General features: G+C 35.9%; 1 protein-coding gene across 2 annotated transcripts in view; it reads right to left on the bottom strand.

The window, feature by feature from the left end:
• VPS50 (VPS50 subunit of EARP/GARPII complex) overlaps positions 1-26969 on the bottom strand; it is a 69163-nt gene that overhangs the window by 13327 nt on the left and 28867 nt on the right. For both annotated transcript variants that reach the window (NM_001396634.1, NM_001012854.3), the window contains 7 exons: positions 26463-26561; positions 22707-22797; positions 21506-21682; positions 14772-14890; positions 13893-13999; positions 8338-8459; positions 4471-4551 (listed from right to left, as the gene is read on the bottom strand). In NM_001396634.1, the coding sequence (NP_001383563.1) occupies positions 4471-4551; positions 8338-8459; positions 13893-13999; positions 14772-14890; positions 21506-21682; positions 22707-22797; positions 26463-26561 (796 nt within the window). The remainder of the gene's footprint in view (positions 1-4470; positions 4552-8337; positions 8460-13892; positions 14000-14771; positions 14891-21505; positions 21683-22706; positions 22798-26462; positions 26562-26969) is intronic.

Below are 26969 nucleotides of genomic sequence, written 5' to 3'. Positions count from 1 at the left end.
TCAGTTTCTACACACACATACCCTGCTAATCTTAATTCTAAGAATTCTTGAAACTTTATGCTGAAAATGACTGGCAGAGCCAACTTTAAAAGCACATTGCATTCAAAGATAACAGTGCTATTTGAATATGCCTTAATATGGTAAGGTTTAAAAATGATACTTCTTAATACTCCTACTACTTTTCTTGTTAAAAGATTCTTATTTTCCTGCTTAGGGGCACAAAGCTTACAAAGTTGGTCATCTTGACTCAGACACTGGGAAACAAAATCAAACAAAAAAGGTGTAGCTTGCCATGGTAAACACCATTCAACATACCTTGAAAGAAAAGACCATTAAAAATGAAACATACTCTCTCAGGAATCTATTCTATTAATTTTCTTTTTATTCATAATCCTCTGCAGGCAAGCAATACCTTTACAGCATTACGACGTGCGATGCAAGCAACCTTACAATGCAAGCACTTTGCATTGGCCCCAGAGTTGAGTTCACTAGCATTGCCTCGCGGTGTGCATGCAGTTTCCAATTCCACAAGCAGCACTAAACTGGTCTGCTGTATAGCTCCTTCACAATCTGTCACAAAACAAAGATTTCCCACACCTCAGCTGAGTCAGTCTCACTGATTTCAGCAACAGACTTCAACAAACTTAGAGTAGAAAACTGCAGGATCTTTGCATTTCATTTATTTCTTAGTGTTCCAAAATAAACGGCAGACTTTTTGCATAAAAAAAACTACCAGAAATCATCAAGCTTACTTACTGCCTTGTTTAACTTAATGCAAAAAGTTTTGCGTCAGGAATCACTGTGTGCTGAGAAAATGAATGATGAAATGCTTAAAAAAATACACAACAGGTAAGCCCCCACAAGAAAGCACTTCCACTGCCACATCCGTGGGAACCTCAACCCCTATCTAACCAAAAAAAGCAAGTCAAGCTGATTTGATTTTTTTTTTTTTTTTGTCCAAAGACAGTTTCATCAAGAGCTGCTGCTGGTTCCCAGGTGCTCAGCTGTGACCTGCATTCCTCTGGGACTAGAAGTCAGCCCAACATTTTGGTGTCCAGCAAAAAGGCTGAAGTGACCGATGTGAGACGGCTCAGTGACTGCCCAAGGAAAGGGGCACAACTACCACCAAGAACTGGAAAATTTATTTAAACAAATAAGCCAGAAAACTTTCATTTTCACTAGATTATTCCAGTCAAGTTGGGTAATTCCATCGAACAAACAAACAAACAAAAAAAAAATGTGTGAAGAGGTCTGAATGAATAACGTGAGGAAGCAAAGCAGCTGCAACGTCCTATCATATTTTCAAAGTGTCTGTCACATCAAAACTTTCTTCTTTATACATAGAATTTCCTTCTCTTGACAAGCACTTCACACAACACCTTAAACGCTGTCATTACATATGTTGTATAAATCTATTTAAAGAAAAAAAAAACACAGAATATCTTTGCAAGATGGGTGGGAAAGTCAGGTGTGCAGAAAAAAATGTTCCCTTCAATATTCCTTATTGTATTTGTGCAGCTGAAAATCTAAATTTTTCAGCTCTGCACCATCAGTCTCTACTGTCATTGCTAGAAGATACATACTTTATGGGAAAAGACCCCAAAAGCAAAGACAGAATCTATAATACATTAAACAATACTTCTGTATACAAGCAATTTTTTCTGCTGTTCTATATATTGCGTTGCAATGCTTGTATACTTTACCATGGTGATCTAATTTTCTACTTCTGTAAGGCACAGTAACTAACAAACTTCATTCTAAATGTCAGTTTTAAATGAGCAAACCAGTTTGCAATGAAATATTTATGAATATTCTGTTTATCTGCTCCACACACCTCACTTTCGAAAGCAGCAGTATCGACTAAGACAGCTATTTGCATGAAGAGGACATTCATAAGCAGTGTCTAGGTAATGGTAGTACCGTGACTAAGCAATAAAGAAGTTGCTTAGAGACAGATAAAGCAAGGCATCAGAACAGAAGTTTCCCTTCCAAATCACCAATTACTGTCGATCACTGTCTGATCGATGCCAAATACCTACTTGGGTACTTACTGGTTGCCGTCAATTGATATGATTAATAATCATCATTACTATTGCAAAGACACAGTTCTGGTAGGAATGACAAACACAAGGATGGAATATGTGTAGATCTCCCCATGCCTCCCACCTGGGTAACTGGCAGTGAGGAGACATAAGCTGTTTGGAAACACTCTTGTTTCCATGTGTTTGGCCAAATGAAAGCTGCACCTTAACACCATGTATCACTCTTCTCTCTTTCTTTTAATAAATCCTGCCAGTATGACTGAAACTACCTGTATACTGCTATTTCTGGAGAATCAGAATTATTATTGCTGAAGTTGTTGCATAGAAGAAATCTGTACTGAAGCTACCTTACACTTGCTGCAGAAAGGGCTAACAAAGAAGTTCAAATGTACATATAAAATTCAGAACATATCAAATAAATTTTTGAAAGCCGTATCATCCTCTTGCCTCTCAGAAAATGGACAAGGAATGACCCAGTCTAAACTTCTGAATAGTCTTGAGATAGGCAGTAGAGTTCTACCTTCACTGGTACTGAGAGATTACTGAGAACTAGTTTGATTGCTACTAAGTTCTGACAAATCCTCAGGCACAAAATGAGAACAAAAACTTGCTGAAAATATCCTTATTCAAATAAAACATCGAAAGATGCTGCTATCAGGAAACAAAATGTAGAAGAAATGAGAGCCCTGAATAAAGTTACCATGAATAGAAAACAGTGCAAAAAAAAAAAAAAAAACCCAAATAACCAATATAAATTCCTGACAAGCCATGAGACTGAACTTCACAATATAAACTTGAAGAATATCTACAGAAAGCAATTTTATGCTATGAGAAATACCCATTTTAATGACGCAATGAAGGCTAATATTGACTTTCATAACTTCTTAGTAATTATAATAATAACAGAGATACCCAGAAAGTAAATTCCCATTGACAGCATAAGACCAATATAAGTTTGTAAGATTCATAAATTCATGAAATTAATAAGTTGAATTTTACGGCTTATTTTAACTTTAAGCTTTATTTTAAACTTTATTTTAACACGGCTATTAATCTCAGTGGACAGTAGCATTATCTGTAACAGCACTGTTAAATGACGAAGAAAAAGAAATCCAGTTATTTTTCTCAATTTACTCCTAGAAATGATTTTTAAAAAATTATACTGAATGATAAAAATTAAAACAATGTAAAGTAGTCTCAAGAACGATGACTACAGAGTAAGCTTAAAAATTTCATTCCAAAACTTGACATCTTTCCCCAATAATGAAAAATCTTTAACTGATTTGTCTGCAAGATCTTCCTAATTTTTTTTTTTCCTTTTCTGAACACATTGTCTTTGAGATGAATATCAAAATGACTTTAGTCTTTTTCTGCATTATGGAGGCCCAGGATTATTAGTTATGTTATGCTCCCTCTACTGACCTTGTAAGAAATGACTCAAACTCCTTTAAAATGCTTCTCTGAAAGAACAGTTTAGAATCTGACTGTTCTAAATGTTTAAAGGAATTCAAAAAAGGCACCTTATGACAATTCTGTGGAGTGCCAAATCCCTGTGGAAGTCAGAATAGAGCATTTGCATCCCGTTTCTGCCTTCAAAAATGAATCCTTCCTCTAGCATCTGTGGTATTAATTACAATACATCCCATTTACAATACTCTATAATACACTTCTTCACAACGTTCCAAGCGTTTTATATTTAGGTTAAAATAAGAGTGCACAGTTCCATTTTTTGCTGAGTTCTCAACAATATTTCTTTACAAACCCTGCTCCTCAGTTGAACCTACAAAACCTACCTGAAGACTCCTGTACATTCCTTGTAATGTGATATGAAGGAATAGTAATCTACTACCAGTGTGATACATGAGCACCATATTTACTTCTCACTTTCTGAAAATAACTCATGAAGTAACTAATGTGATATAATTTATAAAATATGACAGGTAAAATTCCACAATATTCAGAAGTGACATAACAAAGCGCTTAACACACTACTGATTTTATACACTGAATGTGTTTATTGATGGCTTATTGTTTTGCTGTTCTTTCACTGAAGAAAAATAAGTTGTCTCTTGTGCTGTTGTTGGGTGTATTTTTAATAGAAGGTCTAATTTAATAAGGATAATATTGGAATATCACTGTGCTTTTATTACATAAACCATAAAGTATGTTAAGATTTAAATGCCTAATTGTGTTGTTACATCTAGTAAAAGCTATTAAACTAATTCTGGTGTACATAAAGAACAAATAATTTCACACAGTAATGATACCTACATTAGTATATACGAAGAAATAGTCTTTGTCTTTACAGACACCAAATATGAGGAGATAGGGAAAAAAAATAATAAAAAAATAATTAAGCTATGATGAAATACAATTCCTGAATTGCTGACACATCCCCCAGTTTCACTGACCACATCCAGATACTTACTAGATCAATGAGGCTCTCCTGGATTCTGTTCAGCGTGGTGCGTAATCTGCTACTACTGAGGCCCAATCCTGTCGATTCAAACTGGAAGAAATATATTCTATTTAAATTTGGAAAGTAACAATCCTTGGTTTAAGGTTTATGGTATTACAACAAAACTTCAGTTTGTTAGCACTAAAGTTTTAATACATAATTGTAACTCTACGAAGATCAACAGAGGTCACTGCATTCAGCACTGCACTTACATCTAGCATGGCCTGAGCACATTTCATGAAGATGGCAGCTTACCATTTCTGTCAATCAGCATTCAGCATCCTTTATTGTTGTAACACTGCATATGGGCACAGGACCCAAGATGACCTCATCTGAGAGACCAGCTCCAAAAGGCACATCGCAGTGCCCCCAGTGAGACTTGCATGACTACCATACCCAGGCCAAATAGCCTTGACTATAAAGTTTCTTGTAATCCCTTACTGAATATCCAACTTGCAACTGTATAATTATAGCCACTTAACTTTATAAAGCAGTTGTTATTACTTAGTGTCTATAAAGATTTACCTAATAAACATGCCATCTTCATGTTCATGGCTCAGTAGCATTACGGGGAAGGTGTTCAGCTGGGATAAATTAACATTCATTTCCTGATAGATGCAATGAATTATACCAGCTGAGGGGCTGATCTGATGTGTAATAAATATAGCTACTTATCTTCTACTTCCAGTTACAAAGAAACAAGAACAAACTAACAAACCAAAGGCAGAGGAAATGGGAAAAGTAAGAAACACATGTTTAAGAAACTGGAAGTATCTGAATGCAGTTCTGGTATGTGATTCACACCAAAAAAGCAATTTACTGAACAATATTTAGAGCTATGATGTCTACCGTAATAGACTCCCTTTCAATGCACTGAATCAGGGAAGGAGGTCGAGTCTCATTCCTCATTTTACATACAAAAGGGAATAATCAAGGTAGGGACCTTTACTACATCTAAACTTTCTCATTTAAGATGTCCATCCATCCTAATCTTCCCATACACTCAATGAAAATTACCTTGCAGCAGAAATCCCACTGGAAGTACCCTCTGCTGAAATCTAAAATGTGATCTAGGAGACATAGATCAGTATTCTAATGTCCCTGCCTGATAAAATGTTCCAGATAAAAATGTGGGGGTATTTTTGGTGTGCATTTTTATTCACATTTTTACTGTAGAAAGAGCAGTTCTGAGCTGCCTTCAGTTTTGGGGTGACAAAGAAAATCTGCTTTTCTTCCTTACTCTTTAAGAAACAAACTCTTTAATTTCCCAAATCATCCTCTATTCCAACCTTAACATCATATAACAATTTTTTAAGTTATGGCCACAAGGATTGCAAATTCAAGACCAGTTATTTTCCCTAGCAAGGTAAGAATGAGCAGGAAAACAAAAAACAGAAGAAAAAAGAACTATTAAAAATATATTTGCAAGTTTCAGCCATTAAATTTTAAGCAATTCTCTTCTGCACCATCAAAATACACCCCACAATCTGCCACTAACCCTTTCTCTTCTTGCCTTTCAATTACTAATTTTTGACAGCAATCCATTTTTTAAATTTTTTTAATATTATTTTAATAAAATATTTCTTAATAATACATTTCTTTCTTTTTTTAAAAGTGGACATTTCACACTTGAAACATTTAAGAATAATAAGGAATGAAAGAACACATTTAAATTTCCATAAAACATTACAACTCAAGAGCTCCAGACTCATCAGGCACAGCCCAAAGCGGTGCATTTATATTTATAAGGAAAACAAAATGAAGGAAAACAAAAACCAAAAAAAAAACAATTGTTGTACTGCACTTTTTTTCCCCAAGGCCAAAACCTCACAGCTTCAAACAGAGTGCACCACTCATCAGTATAATTGTTTTGCTACACGATTAAAGTTTTTTACTTCGAGCTTTTGCTATTTATATATGCAAAACAGTAGATATTTAAATGTCACAAACTGATGACTTAGTAAGTTTAGCATTAGAGAATTTATGCTCATCACCAGTTCTATGTGATTTCTTATCTTACAAAAAAAATTCAAGTGTTTTCTGTAAAAATGGTCATTATATTTATATATTAACATGTGTTGTCAAAAAAATTAAAACTCACCTTAAAATTTATTCTGTTAAGGAAGACTATTCTGTGATAAGTTCATGAATATCATGACTTTGGTGAATAGGTATTAAATAAAGGTTCTTTCTTTTAATTTTGTATTAGGTTTTTCCAAAATTTCAGATAAAGAAGAAAGCCTTAATGCGTATCCCAGGAATTAAAAGGAGTTTGAAAAAGCAATTCTGATTACAATAGCGTGCACATTTTGTCAGTGAAGAATGCCAAATACTGTCTACATAGGATAATTGTTCTAAAGAGTTCTGGAAAGAACAATGACATAGCAGCATGACCAGACAGAGCAGTCAACACAATCCTTGACTTTCACTGAACGGGCAATTAACGACGTACAATTGATCACTCTTGTGCTAACTCACACCAATAACATAGGCACCGTGTTCTAATTGCTTAAGGAGGTTATAATACCAGCATATTTTTAAGAATCCCATTTTATATATATATGTAAAAAGTTACAACAGGAGCGCTGACAGCGGTTTAGGTCTAAATCACATACCATCAACCATCTCTATTTTTTTAAAGGTTTAAAACACAGAGAAGTGAGAACATTCAAGGAGCATTACAAGAGGGTTTATCTCATTCATAGACCCTTGGTAAGGGTTATGTTTTCCATAGAAAACCATCTGTCAAAACAAAAATTAGGCACACTAGGAAAGCAATACAATTTCACCACTCATCTGCCACAACATTTACCTGCCTAGCACTGGAAAGTTCTCTGTTAGAAGTAGAAAATGAGGAACTTGGCAAAGGCTTTAAAAACACAAAACAGGAGGTACAAAAAACCCAAATGTAACACAATGTGAATAGCAAATTAGCTGATTAAGCCAATAGAAATCAATTAGTTTAACAGAAAACAAAACTCACCAACAAAAAAACCCACCCATCTTCTAAACACAAACAAACAAACAGCAAATACATTTGTCCTGCCAAACAGGTCAAAACCATTTAGAACTATATGTTGACAGTCTGAAAATCCACTGTGATTTGCCAAAAGATGATGATGAGTTTGGAACACCATTACATTAATGCTGTGAAATAATCCAGGGGCCAAAAGAGGATAAAACTGTTTTTACATGCAGTTTTTAAATGCTTTAAGACAATTCTGTTGAAAGTTGATCCACGTTATGTACAGCCATTGCCAACAAGCATTTATTTCAACTACAAGAACACTCAAAGGCCAAAAATATTTTTATTAATCCGATTAGCTTGACAGAGCAATAATAGATCTGAAAAACTATTTCAAACCTCTTAAACCTGAGTTACTACTCAACCTTCAGGGCACCCTTCTCCTCTTCAGCTATTCGTGTCTATGTCTGAGAAATAAATAGAGAAAAATCAAGTCACCTAATCCTCTCTGGGCTCCAAGCCACAGCAGGCTGCTCCTTTATTCCCCACTTTCTGCCACTACTTCCAGGTCTTGTCTTTCCTCTCCATTCAAAATACTTGAATACTGAGTACCTATTCAAACACAACTGGTTTTATGTCCCAATGACAATGATGGTCCCTATGGTTACTCTCCTCACTGCATTAGATAATCAGATAGACATTCAGATAATCAGATAATCAGCCTTCGCTTACTCCTGCATTCAGATCCATTCTGATAACACTAATCTTCTGGGGAATCATATATTTGGTACTGTTTTAAGTAAAGAGAGCTCCTCAGTATTCTCATTCTGTGTATACTCTGATACTCCAAAATAAATAACTTTTCTACCTACCGTGTCATTTCGGCCAAAAAATGTATAGACTGCATACAGATAGTAGTCGAAGAGCTGGGACATGAAGTGGATGACATCAAATGCAATTGGCTTGAGAATGTTCATCATCTGCATATACTTCCCTTGAAAATGAAGACAGAAGATCAGATTCTTCAGCACAAGTGCAACAAGGACAGTGGTGAGCTTCACAGACTCAAAAATGCTTTTACAAACCTTATTAATTAGCCTTGAATACTGATGAAGTGCTATTTAGCAATGTTTTAGAGATAAGGAGGTTTAAAAATAAATATGATGACTAAGACAATTAAAATGACACAAGACTTCTCCAAAAGTGGATGTTAGTCTGCATCAAAATGTCTTGAACAATTCTTTTGGCCTTTTGGTATCAAGTTCAAAACATAAAACCTTCTGATTCCTCCACTACATTCAGATTAATTTAGCCAAAAATTAATAATCCCTGTTAGTACTCTGTAGCAAATGATACACAGAGCCACTCAAGATGTTTTGCACTAGTGAGTGTTTACATATGCACATACGGACATCTTATAAGCAATAGGAAAGTACAGTATAAAAATGATATACCCAAGATTGGGAGTTGGAATAATGTGTTTCAAATCTTCATGTTATCATTTCCTGCTCACCTTCCTTTAATCTTTTGTAAAATGTGAAGGAAACAATACACCATAAAGGACTACCTAAAAAATTTTTTTTAAATCAAGGAGAGAGATTTCCACTGCAGGCACTTCAAGAATCTGCTAAATGACTGCTCTACCAGCACTGAAGATGAAGAACATAAAAGCTCCAGACTGTGCTGCTCCTAAGAGAATTCCTCCCCTCCAAAAAACCACCAAAAAGACACACACTCAAAAAAAAAAGAAAGAAAGGCAAATAAAAAAGCAAAAAAATCTACCTCTACAACTTTGGACTGTGTTGTACAAAAGAGCACTGACAACTTCTGTGGTGAGGTGGAATCAGATCAGGTCAGAAAAAGACAGGGCAAGAAAACCAAATCGTTTTCAGCTGTACATTGGAAATGTTTCTAAAAGGGTAGGCTGACAGAATATGACAATTGCTGGCAAAAGCAAATCAAAAAGGAATGGAAATTTTGTAAGGCAAATCCAAGCAGGACTTGGAGAAAAACTAAACCACTATTTGTTTTCTTCTTTTCACTGGATTAATTTTCTACTTTAGCATGTGTTACTCAATGTCCTAAAATAGGGACACCCGGGGAAAAGAATAATTCCTTCTCTTCCATTCTGCTCTCTGCTGTTGTGCGTATGACTTCGGGAAAAAAAAAAAAAAAGTTAAGAATATAAAGATCTTCATATATCCATTAGTTGAGTCTAATTGATCATAGGATTTGGACTCAGAAAGCAATTTTTCCCTACAGGTTTAATTTCATAGTTTTGTCTTATAGCATAGGCCATGGATGTTTTTCCACAGGGTCGTAAGAAAAGTGCACTTAATGAAAAACTGCTCTTTGAGAGATCTCAGACTTACTGCTGGCTAGTTCAGAAATGACACGCTACTTGCCCCATTCGCATCTCAACAGTGTAACTGTATTTTAATATAGATACTATATATATAATAAGGTTTGGCTTATTACAGACAGCAACTTTTGAACTAAGACGTAAATGCAGTTCATTCAGCATGTCAGATATAGCACATCAGTTAACAAAATACCACATTTCAGACATGTTTTCATGTGGCAGGTTGATAAAATACTGCATGAGGGTGCTAAAATAATTTACTTCTTAGTCAGCAACATTTTTAAAGTTAACACTGTGCACAGCAAAGCAACTTACTAACCAGCAGAGAAAATGTGGTTTTACATAGAGAAATCAAGTATCAAATTTAGCTGTTAGTATCAGGGATAGCAACTTGATTTTTTAAACAATTACTTGTGAAGTAGACTAGAAGACTAGATAGAAGACTACCTGAACTTGACAAACATGGCACAACTATGGTGGGATGATACAGCACTATGGCAAGAATCAAGCAAAACCTGATTCTGCTGCTTTCCACATCTCTATCTAGCTTAAACGACCTGCCTGAACATTACACAAGTGGGCCCCAGTTTGCTAACACACTCAGGAATATATTTCATTATTTTTGGAGATTTGACAAGAGTTCAAGTATCTAATAATTTGGCAGGTTAACCCAGGTGTTAATTCCATGTTATTTATCAATGTTAGTTACCAACATTTTGACCTACAGCATTATGAACAAACTGAAAAGCAGACCTAAGCTGTTCCATTTGTTTTCCAAAAGGGAACAACAAATGCAGTTAATTTCAGCACAGTCTACGTAGAAATTTATGGATGTTTGGAAAGGATGATACCCTATCAAAGCAGCTGCCATCTTCATGTGTTCTGAATATTCCTTAGTGCTACAGGCTGATTTTTTCCACTTTGAGCTAAGCACAGTTTTCAAACTTGCCTGCAACATATGCACAAATAAAGGGTGATGTGTCACATTCTGGACAGTTAGATTTCCAAATATCTGTGTGGTTGGCATAAGCATTCAAGGTAGTCTCTTGGGCAGTGTCCTACACTTTTCTAACAGGCTATGCACTGCCCAAGCACTGTCCCTATAAAAATCTTCTGTAGCCAAGAACATTTCTCTATTACTACATCACTCAGCATCTTTACACAAAAGTGTTCCAAGAACATTTCCTCCTACTTTCTCTAAGAGGATGCCAAATTTTAACTTCTATACATTGTTACCTAGTTGCAGTAAAGTTCATAGTTTGGGTGAAAAACATGTACAAGAACATTCCCAAACAGCACTAATAGCCCAAACACACACCACACCAGAAATTTCCAGAAATACTTGTAAATACCACTTTGAGTTTATGTAAGTCAAAGTAGCTACACTTTCTATAAACAATTCATAATGGCCAAAACTACTGAACATTTGCCAGGGTTTTGGAGTTTTGTTGTTGTTGTATGTTAGTTTGTTGTTTGTTTGGGGTTTTTCTGGGAGTGTCCTTCAAGACAGCAGTTTTTTCTATCGGACTGATCTACATAAACCTGATCATTAAAACCAAGAAAGTAAATAAAATTCACTACCTCCATATATTTATGAGAGTTTTAGTATATCTATGGTCATTATAAAATAATTTCTAGTGAGTCTCTGAATTCCAAACATGCAGTTTGCTGTGACATATGTTAGAGGCTAAAATGACACTTTGAAGGAAATCACAAAAAGCACACTGTAGTTATATCATTTTGAAAGACTGTATGATTGGGGGTTTTCTTTGTTTTTGGGTTTTTTTTCTGTTTTTTTCTTGTTGTGAAGGCTCATGAAGTCCTATACTACATGACCGTTCACTTCTTTAGCAACAAGTTTTCAGCTGTGAGATTTGTCACCACCACTATTATTTTCTCCAAAGATGATGAGCTTTAAAGCAAGCCAAATCTAAGAGTTACTTCGTAAAAAACTACCCACAGGAGAAGGAAAACTGAGGCAAAAAGAAGGCATCAGACAAACCCAACCCATTTCTTAAATATGAATGATGTTAATTAAAAAAAAATTTAAAACAATCAGTGTTCACAATGGCAAATATTCTTGTTGATGTACAGACCCTAGGTCTCAATATACCATAACAATTTAGCATGGGTTCATTCTTCAAGTTTTAAGTCAACAGGCAAGAGTATGGTAGGGAAAAAATAACCCTATAAATTAATCTAATTGTTGCTTTATACTAGAAACAACTTGAGAAATAACTACTTCATTTATTAACTTAATGGAAAAACAAATAAATTGAACTGTAAACTCTATGACCTCCCACTTCAGCTATACACAGTAACTCATTTACACTATTTTTACTAAATATGCACTAAGTCACACTTTTATTCATCTAGCCTCCTTACAATGCACATAGCCCCCAGAAATAGCTCAAAATTATTTCCAGCAAGTACTATTATTTACATAACAAATAAGCCAGGCAACAATTTCTTCTACTTGAGAGGGCAATTTAAAATCCCATCTTAATCTCACTCCAAATTTCCTGTATTAACTTGCTTTCCCTTATGATTTATTTTTAACTAAGAGAGAGAAGCTGATCTAGACAGATATACTAAAAGCCATACTGATGCAAATATATGGGAGGCAGGCATGTCATTGACAATACGTAGCAGGGACAAAAGCTACCTGCATTTACCGCCACCAAAAAGATATCACTGAAATTACAGCCTTGTTTTTATGAGGCAAAACTTTAAGAAAGTACAGGCTTTCTGATGCATAGGACATACCTATACTGTATTTTACTAGGTCTCTGCTTAATTTTTAAGGCATCATATCACTGGTATTGCACACGCAATTCACTTTGTCAAACTTATCTAAGAAAAGCCCCTCAGCCCATGTCAGTTGCTCAGCTCTCCTGTGCAGAAGGGAAGCAGCTCCAGAAGAGAAATGCTAAGATATCTATACTATGACATGCAAGGAAAGATATCCAGGACAGGTATCACCTCATGGAGCCATCTACTCTACTCAACTGATAATGAAAGAATCCTAAATACCCATTGGTTACACCCCTTGAAAATGAACAGTGTCATGTACCATAGCATTTTCCTAGCCAAAATCCAGAGACAGTGCGAGATGAACTGAAACCTTCAATGGCATTAGCAGAGACCACTGTTAAAAGATGGGCACGTTCCATAGCATCCCTACCTGCCAGAGGAGAATCCAGGGGACTGGGTCAAAGCTAGATCTCATGCTAACAGACATAAAATACTCAGCTAAATCAGGAGAGCAATATCATGCTTACCTTTATGTTTTATATGGGGGCGAAATTCATAAAACAACTCATGGACCTCCTAAATGTGAACTATATCAGATTAAGTCAAATATTCTTGATACAAATATTTGATTTTCTAGACAAAGAACACAGTACATTTCACCCATCTGGGATTTAGTCAACTGTTTTGTAAAAGAGAAGGCAGAACAGAGTGTGATGAAAAAGGAAGTATCTGGAAAAGCTACTAGTGGAGCTTCCAACAACTCTTCTTTCAAATCCTCATGAATGACTCTGGCACAAAAATAAAGTGTATGATAATGGAAAAAAATAAAGAGGTACCATCAAAACAGAAAGGGATTGGCATAATGTACAGGAGGAACCAGAGGACCTAATGAATGCTGTAATAAGAATCTGATGAAATTCAGTAGTACAAAATGTAAAGCCATGCATTTAAGAATCGATTAATTAAAAACACATATCTTTCTGCAATAAACTATAGGCTCATCCCTCGGAAAAAACTGGTAAAGTGAAGGACCTGCTGGCTGTATAAGTGCATTACAGAATGACTGAACTGCCAGTACAAGGAAGCTGCAAGAAATCCAAAGGAAGGCAATGCCACTCCAGAGCAGGAAACTTCAATACACCACGACACAATCCACTGAGACCTCATCCGAACTACCACACATTCAAAAAGTTGAAATAGTGCCCAACTTGGTGATTTTAAAGTGTTTCAAAATTCATTGAATATATTTGCTAGAACCCACAGGTTTGTATTAAAATAGAAAACATACATTCCAATAATTGTTCCACATACCAACAAGCCTTACTACATTGAGTGTAGTGTTTGTCAGGATAGGTGCATTCCCCTTATTGAGGCTATAATCCGATTTCTTTCTGCTCCTCAGAGTTTCTCGAGAAACACTAAGAAGGAAAAAAAAAAAAAAAAAGAAAAAACCTCAAAATAATATTCTTCCAAAAGTTCATCATGTTACAATTTCACAGTACATAGCTATGATCACTGACTGTGTTTTTTTTCCCACAAATTAATCTTTATCAATATCTCTAGAATTTCACTGAAATGAAGTAGTTTGTGATGTCTGATGAAACCACGATAATATTTTATTCTAGAATGATTTTGTAACAATAATAAAAAATTCCTCTCTTTTGACCCAAGTGGTGCCCTTCTAGTACCCCTGAAACCCTCTTCATACAAATAAGGTGAGCTTGCTTCATAAAGACTGAGCAGACATCTACTCAGTACTGTGCTTCTGTTTCATTTTTTGGTTTGTTTGTCTGAAATTTCTAAAAGATTACTGCTTTGTAGAAGTAGAGGCACAAGTCTCAAGACATTTGTTTGCAAAAAATTCCCACTGATACAACAAGAATTACACATATATAATAGCAGTTGTAGAAGAATGCCTAATGCTTGCTAATGAATTTTCTACAACTCACTTCACAGAACCTTTATCTTCCTTCAAAATCTTGCTTCCCCAAGTTTCTTTTTGCAATAACAATGAATAGTTTCAAGTTCCTCCCCATCCTGCAGATGTAACTGGTGAGCCTTTCTCACTGTGCAGGTATCATAAAGATTATTTGAATTATTTGATTATCATTCCACTGTTGTAGAGATTGAATCAAGAATGAACTACCGTACTGAGATTAAACACAGGTAAATAAGACTGAGCGTACTGACCTCTTCATAGGGGCATCTCCTGTCTGCTCATCTACATAGTCTCTTTTCAACTCTTCAGGAACATCGCTGTCACTATCATACTCTTGATAGGCACTTTTTTCTTGTTCATCAGATTCATACTGTAAACAAACAAACAAACACAAATGCAAGTATTTCTCGTGGCTACTCTACAGTAACAGTGTTATTTTTCTCAGTTTTTTTTTTTCTGTACCTACTTCCTTCACCTGTATGCTGTTCTATCTACACAAACAGCAAGAACAGTGACTTTGTATGTAGGAGTATCTTTTTCTACACATAAAGTTCACAGTGTAAATGAAGCAAGCAAAAACTGCAGAGCAGGCAAGGAACAGGCTTCTGCAGCCCTACTTGATAAGTCTTAGCTTGTACACAAAATAAACAAACAAATTAAACAAACAAAGCCACCCCACAATACAGTATAATATTCTAAGTAACACTGCAGTGATATAACTCTGCTGTATTACTGGAACAAACCAATGGGGGATAGAATAGAAGGGTTTGTCCTCCCTTTCTCATAGAACTTGATTAGCGGTTGTTTTAAGCCTCATGCACCATACGCATCATTTTACACAGATCCCACAGCACAGCCCAGAATAACCTTATGAGAAACATGAATATATAACTGAATGACCCATGTTTACCTGTGTTGAGAGATAAGAGAAAGAGAAGAAGAGAAAGAGAGAGAGGGAAGGAAGAAGAGAACAAAACAAGACTAGTTCTGTTGGAAGGGACCTTCAAAGGTCATTGGGTCCAACTGCCTGACAACATTAGGGCTAACCAAAATTACAGCATGTTATTGAAGGCATTATCCAAATGCCTCTTGAGCACTGACAAGCCTGGAGCACCAACCACCTCACCAGGAAGCCTGTTCTAATGTTTGACCCCCTCACAGAAGACCAACATCAAATTGCAACATCTGAAAAATAAGCTTAAGTAGTTACAGACATAACTGCTGCCTCCAAAAACTCAGACATCTTTAATTTTTTGAAATTGTTTTCTTCTTGTTGTCCCCTTGCATTTCAAAGCTTACAAGAAACTTCTGTTCAATGTAAGGATAGAAGGTTTGAACCTAACAACTGATGAGCGAAAAAATGAGCAACGCAAGGTACAGCATATACAACACAGTACGGGGTTTCCACAGTAGACATGCACTGTTATTGCTTGATTACAAGTTATATGGACAAATACTACTCAGAAATTAAAACATACAATAAATGCTTTTTATAGCTATGAAACCACACATACATATTAAAATGTATTATACAGTTGGGATTATTTTTGGTAAAAACACCGGACATTTGCAATCTTTTTTTCACTCAGAGTAATATTTAAATGTCGACCTTTTTGTCCAAGTATTCTTGGTTGCTCTGCAGTATAGGTGCTTTAAACACTTCGTAAATAATGAGGTAAAGCTTTTCACAAGGTTAATTTCTTAACCCACAAAACATTAAAGGAAAACAAACACCTGATGCTCTATGGATGTAACCCATTTTCCTGAACTCCTACATGGCATTAAGCCTATGCATCAGGCTCCACAAATGCATTTTCAGTTGAAGACGGACAATACTTTTACTTTCAACTTTTTCTTAATGTGGGCATTGCTCTAAAGCCATTTTGTCCAGGGAGTAAAAAATAATGACCCACATGACAAAGACAGTCTGATTCTGGGATCTTTAAGAAATGGTACTTTCCAGAAGGGAAAACTCATGAAGGTACAGCAAGGGAATGTCAGTCTTTCAATCATCTAAAATACACTAGAAAATATATTTCTCAGTTATGGTTGGCAATTTTGCCGCAGCCCCAAGGTATGAATGTTTTTAAAGCATAGCACAATGAAAGTAGTATATTAAAAAAGTGGAAAGCCCACAGGACAAACAAATTCAAAACAAAAATAGTTGAGACAGAAGAAACATATAGTATGAGAAACAGACTGATCAGTGGTATTCATACGCCAAATTTCTGACCCATGAACGCTGTTGATAACTGAAAGCTATAATTAAAGGCATTGACCTCAGGCTTGACAAAGTCATATTTTAACTAAATTGGCTGAAACATTAACCTGGAGAATTACAGCCACTTACTATGCATTAATAAATAACGTGCTCCAACTCAATTAAAATCCAGTGATAGTGAAATTATATGCTGACTATAAACTGTTAACCGTCTTAATTGAATGAGAACATTTTGAATTTATTTTTTTTTTTAACATGGAAAATACTTCATTAAGTCTCCTCAATCTAAACCTATTAATAAGCTGGAAAATTTATTTACAAGATGAAAATACTGCATGATTTAAAATGCAGATAATTAACTCAATCACAAATTCGAGACATTCTAGAGCATATTTTTAATAAATACAGTCTGCAGTAACATCTCAAAGTGCTAAATAATTTACTGTGACTACTAGCAATAATCACTGCAATTATCAAGTGTTTAGGTAGTCATTCCAAACTAACACATAGGGCTATGACAAGACTAACTGAAATTAAAGAGTGTTATAAAACTAAGTTATCTGTATCACAAGAAAAAATATGTTAGGAAGCTACAGAAAATGGACATAAAATGTCTCACTGAAGCTTAAGATGAGAAAAAAACAAAAAAACAGAGGTGTCTGGACCCTAAGGCCCCTTCAGTTGTCCAGAACTAAGAAATAAGTTGATAAGAAAAAGATATAAAAATTCTCAAATGAGACACTGACAATTCTTAACATCCAGCAGACCACTGATAAGTAAAGTCAGTTGTTTACAGCCTTGTCATACCATTTCTCTAGATATCTAGAAACATATCTGCATTCTCTGGAACCAAAATTCTGCAATCTCCACCTGAAATAATTTCTAGTTTAACTGCTAATGAAAGAGAAACAGAGGATAGTCACCAGAAGAGTACACCAGCGGGGTGACCAGAAGCCTTGGTTCTAGTACCAGCTACCCTATTCTGCACCTCAGCTGTCTACCTAAACATGAAGAACACTTCCTTCACAAAGATATTAGTAAGGATTTCATCCTTCGATGACTGAGGTAAAATACATTGATTGAAATCGTGTAAGTATCTTCTTAGTACCGTTAAACACTGACATCTGCACTCTCAGTATAGTTCTTCAGCCATACCTAACATTTCCCTGTATTAAAAGCAGTTATTTAACCTTTCCCAATGCATGAAACTCAAGTTATCTTAAGGAATAAGCCCATTTATATGCTGAGTTGCTAAAAACATCTCAAATAAAGGATACACTCACCACAGAAGACTTCCACAAGAAATGAAGAAAAATCAGAAGCATCATTGTCCCTAACCAATCATAAATTATATTAGGCAAACTGAATATAATTTTAAATTTTACTTCAAATATATACGTTAGCCCTATAAACTATTCCAGAGTTCTCCTAATAACATCACACTCAGGTTAGCAAAACTACTGTATGAATGACTGTAAATATAACCTAGACTTCATAAGAAAAATAAATAATAAATCAATTAATTGGTATTTTACTTTTTCCATGCAGAACGTTCTGTCCCTCTGGTGTTAAAGGAGAGCCAAAATTCATTACAGTTCTTCACCAGACACAAATTCAGATTTTATCAATTTAAAATATATTAATGTTTCTCAAGCAAAGAACACTAAATTGGCATAGAGCTTCGAAAAAGAGGCTGCTGCAGCCAGCTTTGAAAGTCCCCAGTAATGCTCAAGCCTACCACATGGGACACGGGTCAAATTCAATGCAGGGAAACCACAGAACAGACCCTGCTGTGCTTGTGACACATTAACCTACTGCTGGTTCCTCGGCTGATGACTCCCTCTAGCCTGACTCACCACAAGCACAGCCCGCTGCACTGAGCCACTGAGGCAGCCAGCTCTGGCAGGGCAGGGTGCATCAGCACTGCATTACCCCATGGCTGTTTCTGCATGGATTGTCCTGACAGGATGTGTTTGCAGCAGCATCTGTGTGCAAAGCAAAGAGGATGCCGTTGGTGACAAGCTACCAATCACTGGTTTAAGGATCTTTAGCTCTGGCTAGGACTAAGCCTCGTGCACCTTCAAAAAACAGGCAGTAGTGAACAACCAGTATAAAATACTGTAATTTGTTCAACAGATAGAGACAAGTTCAGAACAAAAAATACATTTTCACTCAGGACGATCAAACAGCAGAATTCATCAACTCCCTGTAGTAATAATGCAACAGGTAGCAGAAAATTTCACGGACAATTATATTATTCATTTACAATGGTTTGGGAGTGATTTGCTTCTTTTTCTCTTTTTCCCCAAGGAAATTCTGGAACAAATCAGCTCATAAGCCTGCAGTGTTTGTGCTAACCACTGTGAGAAGCAGGATGCTGAGGGGAAAGAGTTGTTGGTCTCACAGAACATGGCAGTCCCTGCACAGCTAACAGTAACCGCATGCAGAGTTCATCTGTATTTGCTACCTAATGTTTGCCTCATGTGATTTCACAATCATAGAACCATAAGCCTATAGGGGAAATTCACGTCATTTAAATTTTACCAGAGTTAGATGAAACATTCTGAATCAAAAAAAATGTTACAACTGGAAAGGACAGAGCAGATCAGTTCTAACCTGAGTGCAAAGCTTACAGATTTCTCATACATGTCCATAGAAAGAAAAAATCCCATAATGTATCTACAGGTTAAGAAATGAAGACAACCTCAGCCTTCTAGAACTGCAGTATCCTACTGAAAAGACAATGCACTAATTACAGAGACTGTCTGGACACAGCATTTGCACTCATTTGCTAGCAGTGAATTGCAGGGAATCAGAGGTTCTAGAAATTTCTGACCAACAATTATTCTGTAGTTGTTGTTCTGGAGAAGTTAACCAAACTCAGAACCTAAGTTATTATCGTTTTTGGAAAACAATTTCACATGTTTCTAACTATCTACCTGCAAACGATGGCCAAAAACCAAAACAAGCCCCCCGACCCCAAAAAAGCCTATCCCGAAACGTGAGTATTTTCTCACTGGTACTCACAATGCAGGTCATGATGGCTTTTCTTGTTAAAAGTGAACCTTCGCGAGAAAGCTGTCTTAAAAATATCACTATTTTCTAATAATAATAATTTGTATAATATTTTCCTCAGGAAAAGAAAAAAAACATAGTATTTTAAAAAGCACAACTGCTAACAAACATACTGAAGAGTGAAAACAACTCTCCGGCAGCAGCAGCTTTAATTTTTGTAAACCTCAAAAGTACTGTATTACCATTAACAATTATTTCACTATGGATCTTTCACAGATACCTACCAAACAGCTGTTCAGATCCCACAAAAGCTTTGTTTTGGAGCTGGTTTCTATACAGCACTTTGGAATTCTATGGTTCTTAGCATCATTCTCTGGAGTGCATCATGGAAGGATCACAATGATCACCTAGTTTCAACCTCCCTGCTATGTGCAGGGTTGCCAACCACTAGACCAGGCTGCCCAGAGCCACATCCAGCCTGGCCTTGAATGCCTCCAGGGATGGGGCATCCACAGCCTCCTTGGGCAACCTGTTCCAGTGTGTCACCACCCTCTGAGTGAAAAACTTCTTCCTAATATCTAACCTAACCCCCCCCCCGTCTCAGCTTAAAATCATTCCCCATTGTCCTGTCATTATCCACCCTTGTAAACTGCCACTCCACCTCCTGCTCATGCTTGTTTGGAATATTTAAATCTAACATTGATAACCATGCATACTCTTTCAGTTTACTGAAATGAAAAGGCAGGATGTACATTCCGCTCCACTCCTTGACAGGAGAACAACTATCACCAGGTAACTGTCTCTCTATCGCATTCCTTTAAGCATAAAGCAACAATAATTCATGCCAATCAACTGTACATTGTTTGCAAGTGACACAACAGGAAAGAGGCAATAGCATCATGTCCAGGCATGGGAGATACACATCAAATCTGAGCTTCACAGCTCGAATCCCACAGAAAAAACACAAAAGGCAAAGATGCAAATCAGGCAGCCATTCAGCCTTATTAAAAAAAAAAGTTATTTATCAAACGAATAAATAGAAGCAAAGTTTTAAACAAAAAATTGCTTATACATCATTCAAGAGAATGGTACTGCCTTTGAAATTATAATATATTTGATAACTACTACATGTTGACAGAAATCTAGAAAAAAAAATATATGCTAGAAGTTATTGTCCAATTCTGCAGCAGTAGATCACAAAGTAAAGTGAGTGTTCTGAGCATTTAAATGACAATAAAAAATGTGCTTTTAACAAACATCAGATAACCCTTGGAAAATGTGCATGTGTAGACAAACAGAACAGAAGGATCAACTAATAATGATTCCTTCCAGAAAGCCAGTCCTTCTAAAATAGTAAACACTACTTCCATGAGGAAAGCTAAATCGTTGTATCTATTTGCTTTGTAAAAAAAAAAAAAAAAAAAAAAAAAAAAAAAAAAAAAAAAAAAAACCTGAAAAAATACTAATTTGAAGTGGAATGCATCTTCCTAGTGCTTTTCAGAACAACTGACTTCAATGGAAAAATACTGACCCGCTGCAAAATAACCCAAACTTTAAACAGGATTGCCCAGCTTTCTGGCACTGTTAAAAAACTAAGTAATTAATCTAATAGGAGTAAACTGCCTTGAGAACTTAAGCAGTACAGTAGTTTACTAATTCATGCACTAAGATTTTGCCATCGCTGACATATGAAATAAACAGCCATTTAATGAGAGCTAGATTTGATTTTTTTTGTGAAATGCTCCGTACCCCATTGGAAGCTAACACATCTTCTGTCTCATCGTCTTTGCTGTCAGCCTGAATTTCAAATGGATTTCCTCCATTACAGTACTGCTCAAATAAAGTTACCGTCGTTGAAATTGCTGAAGCAGGCTGCTTACTTGGTGACACAGATGGGGAACGTGACTGCACCATGAATTTAAATTCCTATTAACAGAAAGAAAGTACAATTTTAATTCGCAGCAGGACAGTTCCAATATCATTATGACTACAGGTTAATGAAAAGAGAGAGCATAACAACATACTTTTTATACTGGTTCAAGTCAACCTTGATACTGGCAATATTATAGTGCTCATATTTCTAATTTTAACAGTTGCTGGTTATGACATGTGATACATCCCCTGCATTCTGAAAGTAGTTTTCACCTGATTTTGGAAAATGAATAAGTGTGCTTTTTATTTTACAAAAATTAGGAAATTTTACCCATAATGCAATTTTGGTTTTGTTTGTTTTGTTTTACACACATTACCCAGCAGTTTACCATTGCAGATTTTTTAAAATATTTTATGTTCAAAAATAAGTTCTTTTCAATTCTTTTTATAATCTCCAAATCCATCTCACAATAAGTTTCTAATGATTACCTTTTCCTTTGCATCACTCAGCTATATCCCTTTTGCACTTTAGTAATAGCTTCAATCATAGACATCCACGTTTGTTTGGCAAAACAGGTGAAATTCATCCCACATATGCTAAACTACACAAAATTCCTTTAGTACAGGAGGTGAGGACACCCATGACATGCTTTTGGTGGTACTTCCCATAGAAAAATTATTTTTCTTCAAATCAGGCAGTATGACCTACTTTTCCCAAAACAGGTCCAAACTAGTGAGCACTAAAGGACTGTAACTATTTTTAGGCACTCTTTTTCAGCATCAAATTCTCAGAATAATGATTTTGAAATTGATAAATAAGTGACACATTAAAACACAACAAATAACAAAGACTAATATGCTTACAATTGGAGCATGTTACGCAATCCTCTACCTGCCTAAAACAAAAATGTTACTGTCTTAAAAGCCTTGGATTCTATAGTTTCCAAAATTCCTGAAATGCAATTTCAGCTTTTTCAACAGTCACTTGGCATTTTCACAGCACTTCAGAGATATGTTACTTCTCACTCTTAGATACTGCAGTATCAACACTTTCATATGTGTTATTCTAAGAACGTACATGAAGCTGTAAAATGTCAAAGCTTGATTTAACAGGGCAAAGTTCCCAGGTCTCATTCTCCAAAAACATTCTTAATTCTTCAAGACGGGTTCTGAAACATAACAAATGAGTATTTTTAATTGGCAGCAAGAGCAAATCAGAAAACAGACAATTTATGCAGTGAAAGATGCCTTTAAAAGCCATATAAGAAGTCACACTTGAAAACACATACTTGACAGTACTTACTCATTCTTTCAAGTGACAAATCACATAAAAACTGTGACAACTAACACAGTGTTTGCCTTATGGCACCTCTAAAGAAATAACCAAAGAATGCCAAGCTCCAAAGTTTGGAAGCAATTTTTCTTTGTCATTACAAAGTATGACCATTATAAAGTACAGAGGAACTGACTGTACAGTCACCCAGTACCTTTCTTCTCTATGTAGAGTATAGAAAGCAGCACAATGCATACAAATACTCCACCAATACAACAGCTTGTGAGCCATCACAAAATAGATAGTTTCTTTCAATAAGCAAACGGAAGTGGAAAGAGCCAGATGACCTACAGACATCAAAGAAAAAACTAAATGGCTATTAAAACTACCTAAGCTATAGTTTGCTTCACATCTTAATCTCAGTACTAACATAGAAAAAGTATTAAGGAAATATAATCAGGCCATTATGTCTCTGCATTGTTTCTATTACACTTCTGAACATCAGAAGAGCCTCCATTCAGCAATAAGCAGAAATTCTTTTAACAAGGAAAACCTTTCTGCCATATAAGCAGGAAGATACCAGTGAGTGCTTATCGGGCTCATACTGCTCTCTCTCTTCTTCCTAATATAAAGTATAGTGTTATGCTTAATGAACAGCAAGTGGTAAATTATACACTAGGTTTCTAATTAGGCAGTAAAATATTCTAGGAGTATCATTGTTTGAATAACAAACTGTAATCACTGCTACAATTAAAATTTTCTTGCGCGACAAGATGAGAAATCACTTGAATTATGATTGCATTTTCCCATGTCCATTTAAATTTATCAGTTAAATGCCAACAGACTTCAACTCTGATTTCAGAGGCACTGAGTGCTCATAGCTTGCAGACCTTCCCATAGCCAACAGAAGGAATAGATGGACATTATCAAAATCAGTTTCAGATTAAAATTCTTTGAAAGGAAGACTAAGAAGAAAGATTCGTAGAAAAGCAAACATTTAAAAGCTATATGGCATGATATTCCATATCACTTCAAAGACAGAATGAAGCCACTGGCAAAGCATTTCAACAGATGCTTTTTCACCAGCAAATAAGCCTAGAAAGTGGCACAAATGGAAGGCATAATGCATTCTTTCTCTGAAAATCTTCAGTGTATGCACCTTTTAACAAATGCATCAGAAAGACAAGTCAGTTGCATTCTAAAACCCCCTTCCTGATATTCACTGCCAAAAGCCCATTCTAATTTTTCCAAATAATCAACTTTTACCCAACAAAAGGCTTCATGCACCCTAGTATTACGCTGCTTTTCTGCTCTTGATGAATGACATGATCAGTTCCTTTGAGCACTTTCTCTATGTTGGCAGTTCTCTAAAACACCACAACACGTAGGAGGCCACATATGCTAAATGACACAATCGAAGAACTGATTACTCCTGGACTCAGAGCATTTCAGTTCTATGTAGCTTTTATGTATTAATGAATTCTTAAAAGCACTATCTTTTTTTCTCCTCAATTAAGTATATAAAGGGACTGCAAGCCACATCAGCTTGATCTAAAAAGTTGAGACATTTAACGCTTTTATATAAACCAGTCTGAAGGACACAGCTGGAACAGAGGTGCTTTTTTTTGTTTGTTTGTTTTGAGCTAATTTTTCCCTGCCTTTTGAGGATGAAAACATAAACCAATAATCTTCACAATACCCATACAGGAAAGAACAGGTAAAAGTATTAGAAAGTTAACATAACATGCATCTCAGCAGCACATACTGCTTTTATTTTCACAAGAATGACAGAAAACACTACCTTAGTAAGAAAACACAAGTTATGTGTAGAAATAATCATTCTTTGAAATATTTCATTAAACTCCCTTAATCTTTATTTTGTCTGAAGACAACTCAGCAATTAGTCTCTGACTCACTAAGCTGTTAGATAGGCCTTAAAAACATCATCAAAATCAAAACCATGACAATCAAACAATAATTAGGCAGGGTATGGTGCTACATCTGATGAATAAAAGGCGATTGGATAGACAAAAACAGCTTTTCTGAGTAGAAGAGAGATGCTGAAAAATAAAGCATACAGCAAGCTAAGTGGAAAGATTCAGGGCGCTACACTCAGAGTTGCCAAAAGTTCTTCTCAAACAGTTTTGATCATAAGAACCAACAGCTGCAAAGTCAGTTTCCAAAGCAGTACAGTAAAGCCAGCTCTGGGTTCAGAAATGCTTTTAGGAAACGGAAAAGTTGCATCACATCTTAATCAACTATGAAGATGGTGAAGGGTCTAGAGAGCAAATATGTATGAGGAGGTCTCAGGGGAGAGAGGTTGGGTATTAGGGAAAGGTTCTTCACCATAAGTGGTCAGGGACTGGAAGAGGCTCCCCTGGGCAATGGTCAGAGCCCCAAGCTGCTAATATTCAAGGAGGGTTTGGACAACGCTATCAGATATAGAGTTTGAATTTTGTGTGGTGCTGTGTGAACCCCAGAGTTGGACTCCTGATTCTGAGATTATAACTCATCTCTTAACAAGACAGTAGGCATGTGATTAAGGTTCTAGCTTTTCAGGCAGTTGAAACAGAGGTCTTCATTTAATGTCTGAAAAGAAATCATAGCTATAAACTAACAAAGTCAGAAGAAAATCCAAAGCACATTCTCAGCTTCTGAATTTAGACAGTGTCTTACGTACTACATATCATAATTTCCCATACTCAATGAAGTTTAAGCACAAAGTCTCAGACCAAATTGATGTTTTAGCTATATGCTAATAATACAGCTCCCAGACAATCACAGAATTGCAGAGGTCAGAAGAGACATCAAGAGCTCATTGAGTCTAACTCCCCTGTTAAAGTAGGTTCCCTACAACGGGTCATGGAAGAGAACAGATCAAGACTGAGGAGCTAAGAACTTCTTAGAGCAAAGAATAATGTATTTCTTCTCCTATCTTCTAGCTACTTAAAGTCAGAAAGATAAATGCTAGGTAACTAAAATGAAAGATCAGTCAGTCACCCAATCGAAACATTTGGGAAATCAAGACAACTTAAATAGACAAGTCTTGAATGTATGAGGACAGAGACCGAGGCCAAAGCAGCTCGGTCTGAAACATAATTAGATACTGTCAATGAAAGAACACTGAAAATTACTCTAAAGAATGGATACAGTTCTAAGTATCTTAATAAGACAAAATTGCTTATTTAAAAAAAAATGAAAGATCTTTTAATGTAATAACAGAAAAAGAAATAACAACTTTGGCAGGATGTATGGACATTAGATGAATTCATCCTCAGAATCCCCCAAGAAAGATTAGGAGACAGCCTTTAAAACTACTGAAACATCACACAGTTTTTCATCTTTATTCAGATAGCAGAAACTTCTGGCTTTTCCATCTTCTTCCCTTCTCCAGGGTTCAGAGCCCTATTCTCACCACAAAACATATTCCACTATCAATGAAACCTATCGACCTCAATGCAGGAACATTATTCAATGGAATTCCTCTGGAATTCATTTAAAACTAAAACCAATGATAAGAAATATCATTACACTCATTCACTGTGGACAGAGTAGCCTCACCTGTGGTATGTTTTGAAATAGTTAACGCTTTGTTTTCTGATAGATTCTTGCAAAACTTCAGACTTACTGCCACAAAATTCTTCTCCAACTTGCATCAGCCTGTAGTAATAAAGCAAAGTTTAGAAATATTTATTGATTTATCACTGCTGTTCCTATCCAAATTTCTAGCCTCACTCATTATCACAAGAGAGGTTACATTGTAAACCCTTCACTCATTTCACAAAACTCCGTGTCTCATTTCCATCCAAATCCTATCTTGATATCCCATACTCAGTGACAACAAACCATTACCAAAGTAAAATGTCCTCTATACAGCTTACAACCTGAATCCATCATTTTATTACCGAAACAGAAAGACAAAGTAATGTACAGACTAAGTAAGGGTATTGCAGTACTTTGCTGCTCTTGATCAAGAAGCCCTTTAAAAGGTTTTAGAAAAATTGGAGCTGTCAGGTCTACGCTCCTGAAACTTTAAAACTGGCCAACATTCAAATATTATGACACTTA

The sequence above is a fragment of the Gallus gallus genome, chromosome 2 (assembly GCF_016699485.2).
Source record: "Gallus gallus isolate bGalGal1 chromosome 2, bGalGal1.mat.broiler.GRCg7b, whole genome shotgun sequence".
Taxonomy (NCBI): domain Eukaryota; kingdom Metazoa; phylum Chordata; class Aves; order Galliformes; family Phasianidae; genus Gallus; species Gallus gallus.
Note: the sequence above shows the minus strand (reverse complement) of the source record. Positions and strands in the feature narration are given on the sequence as shown.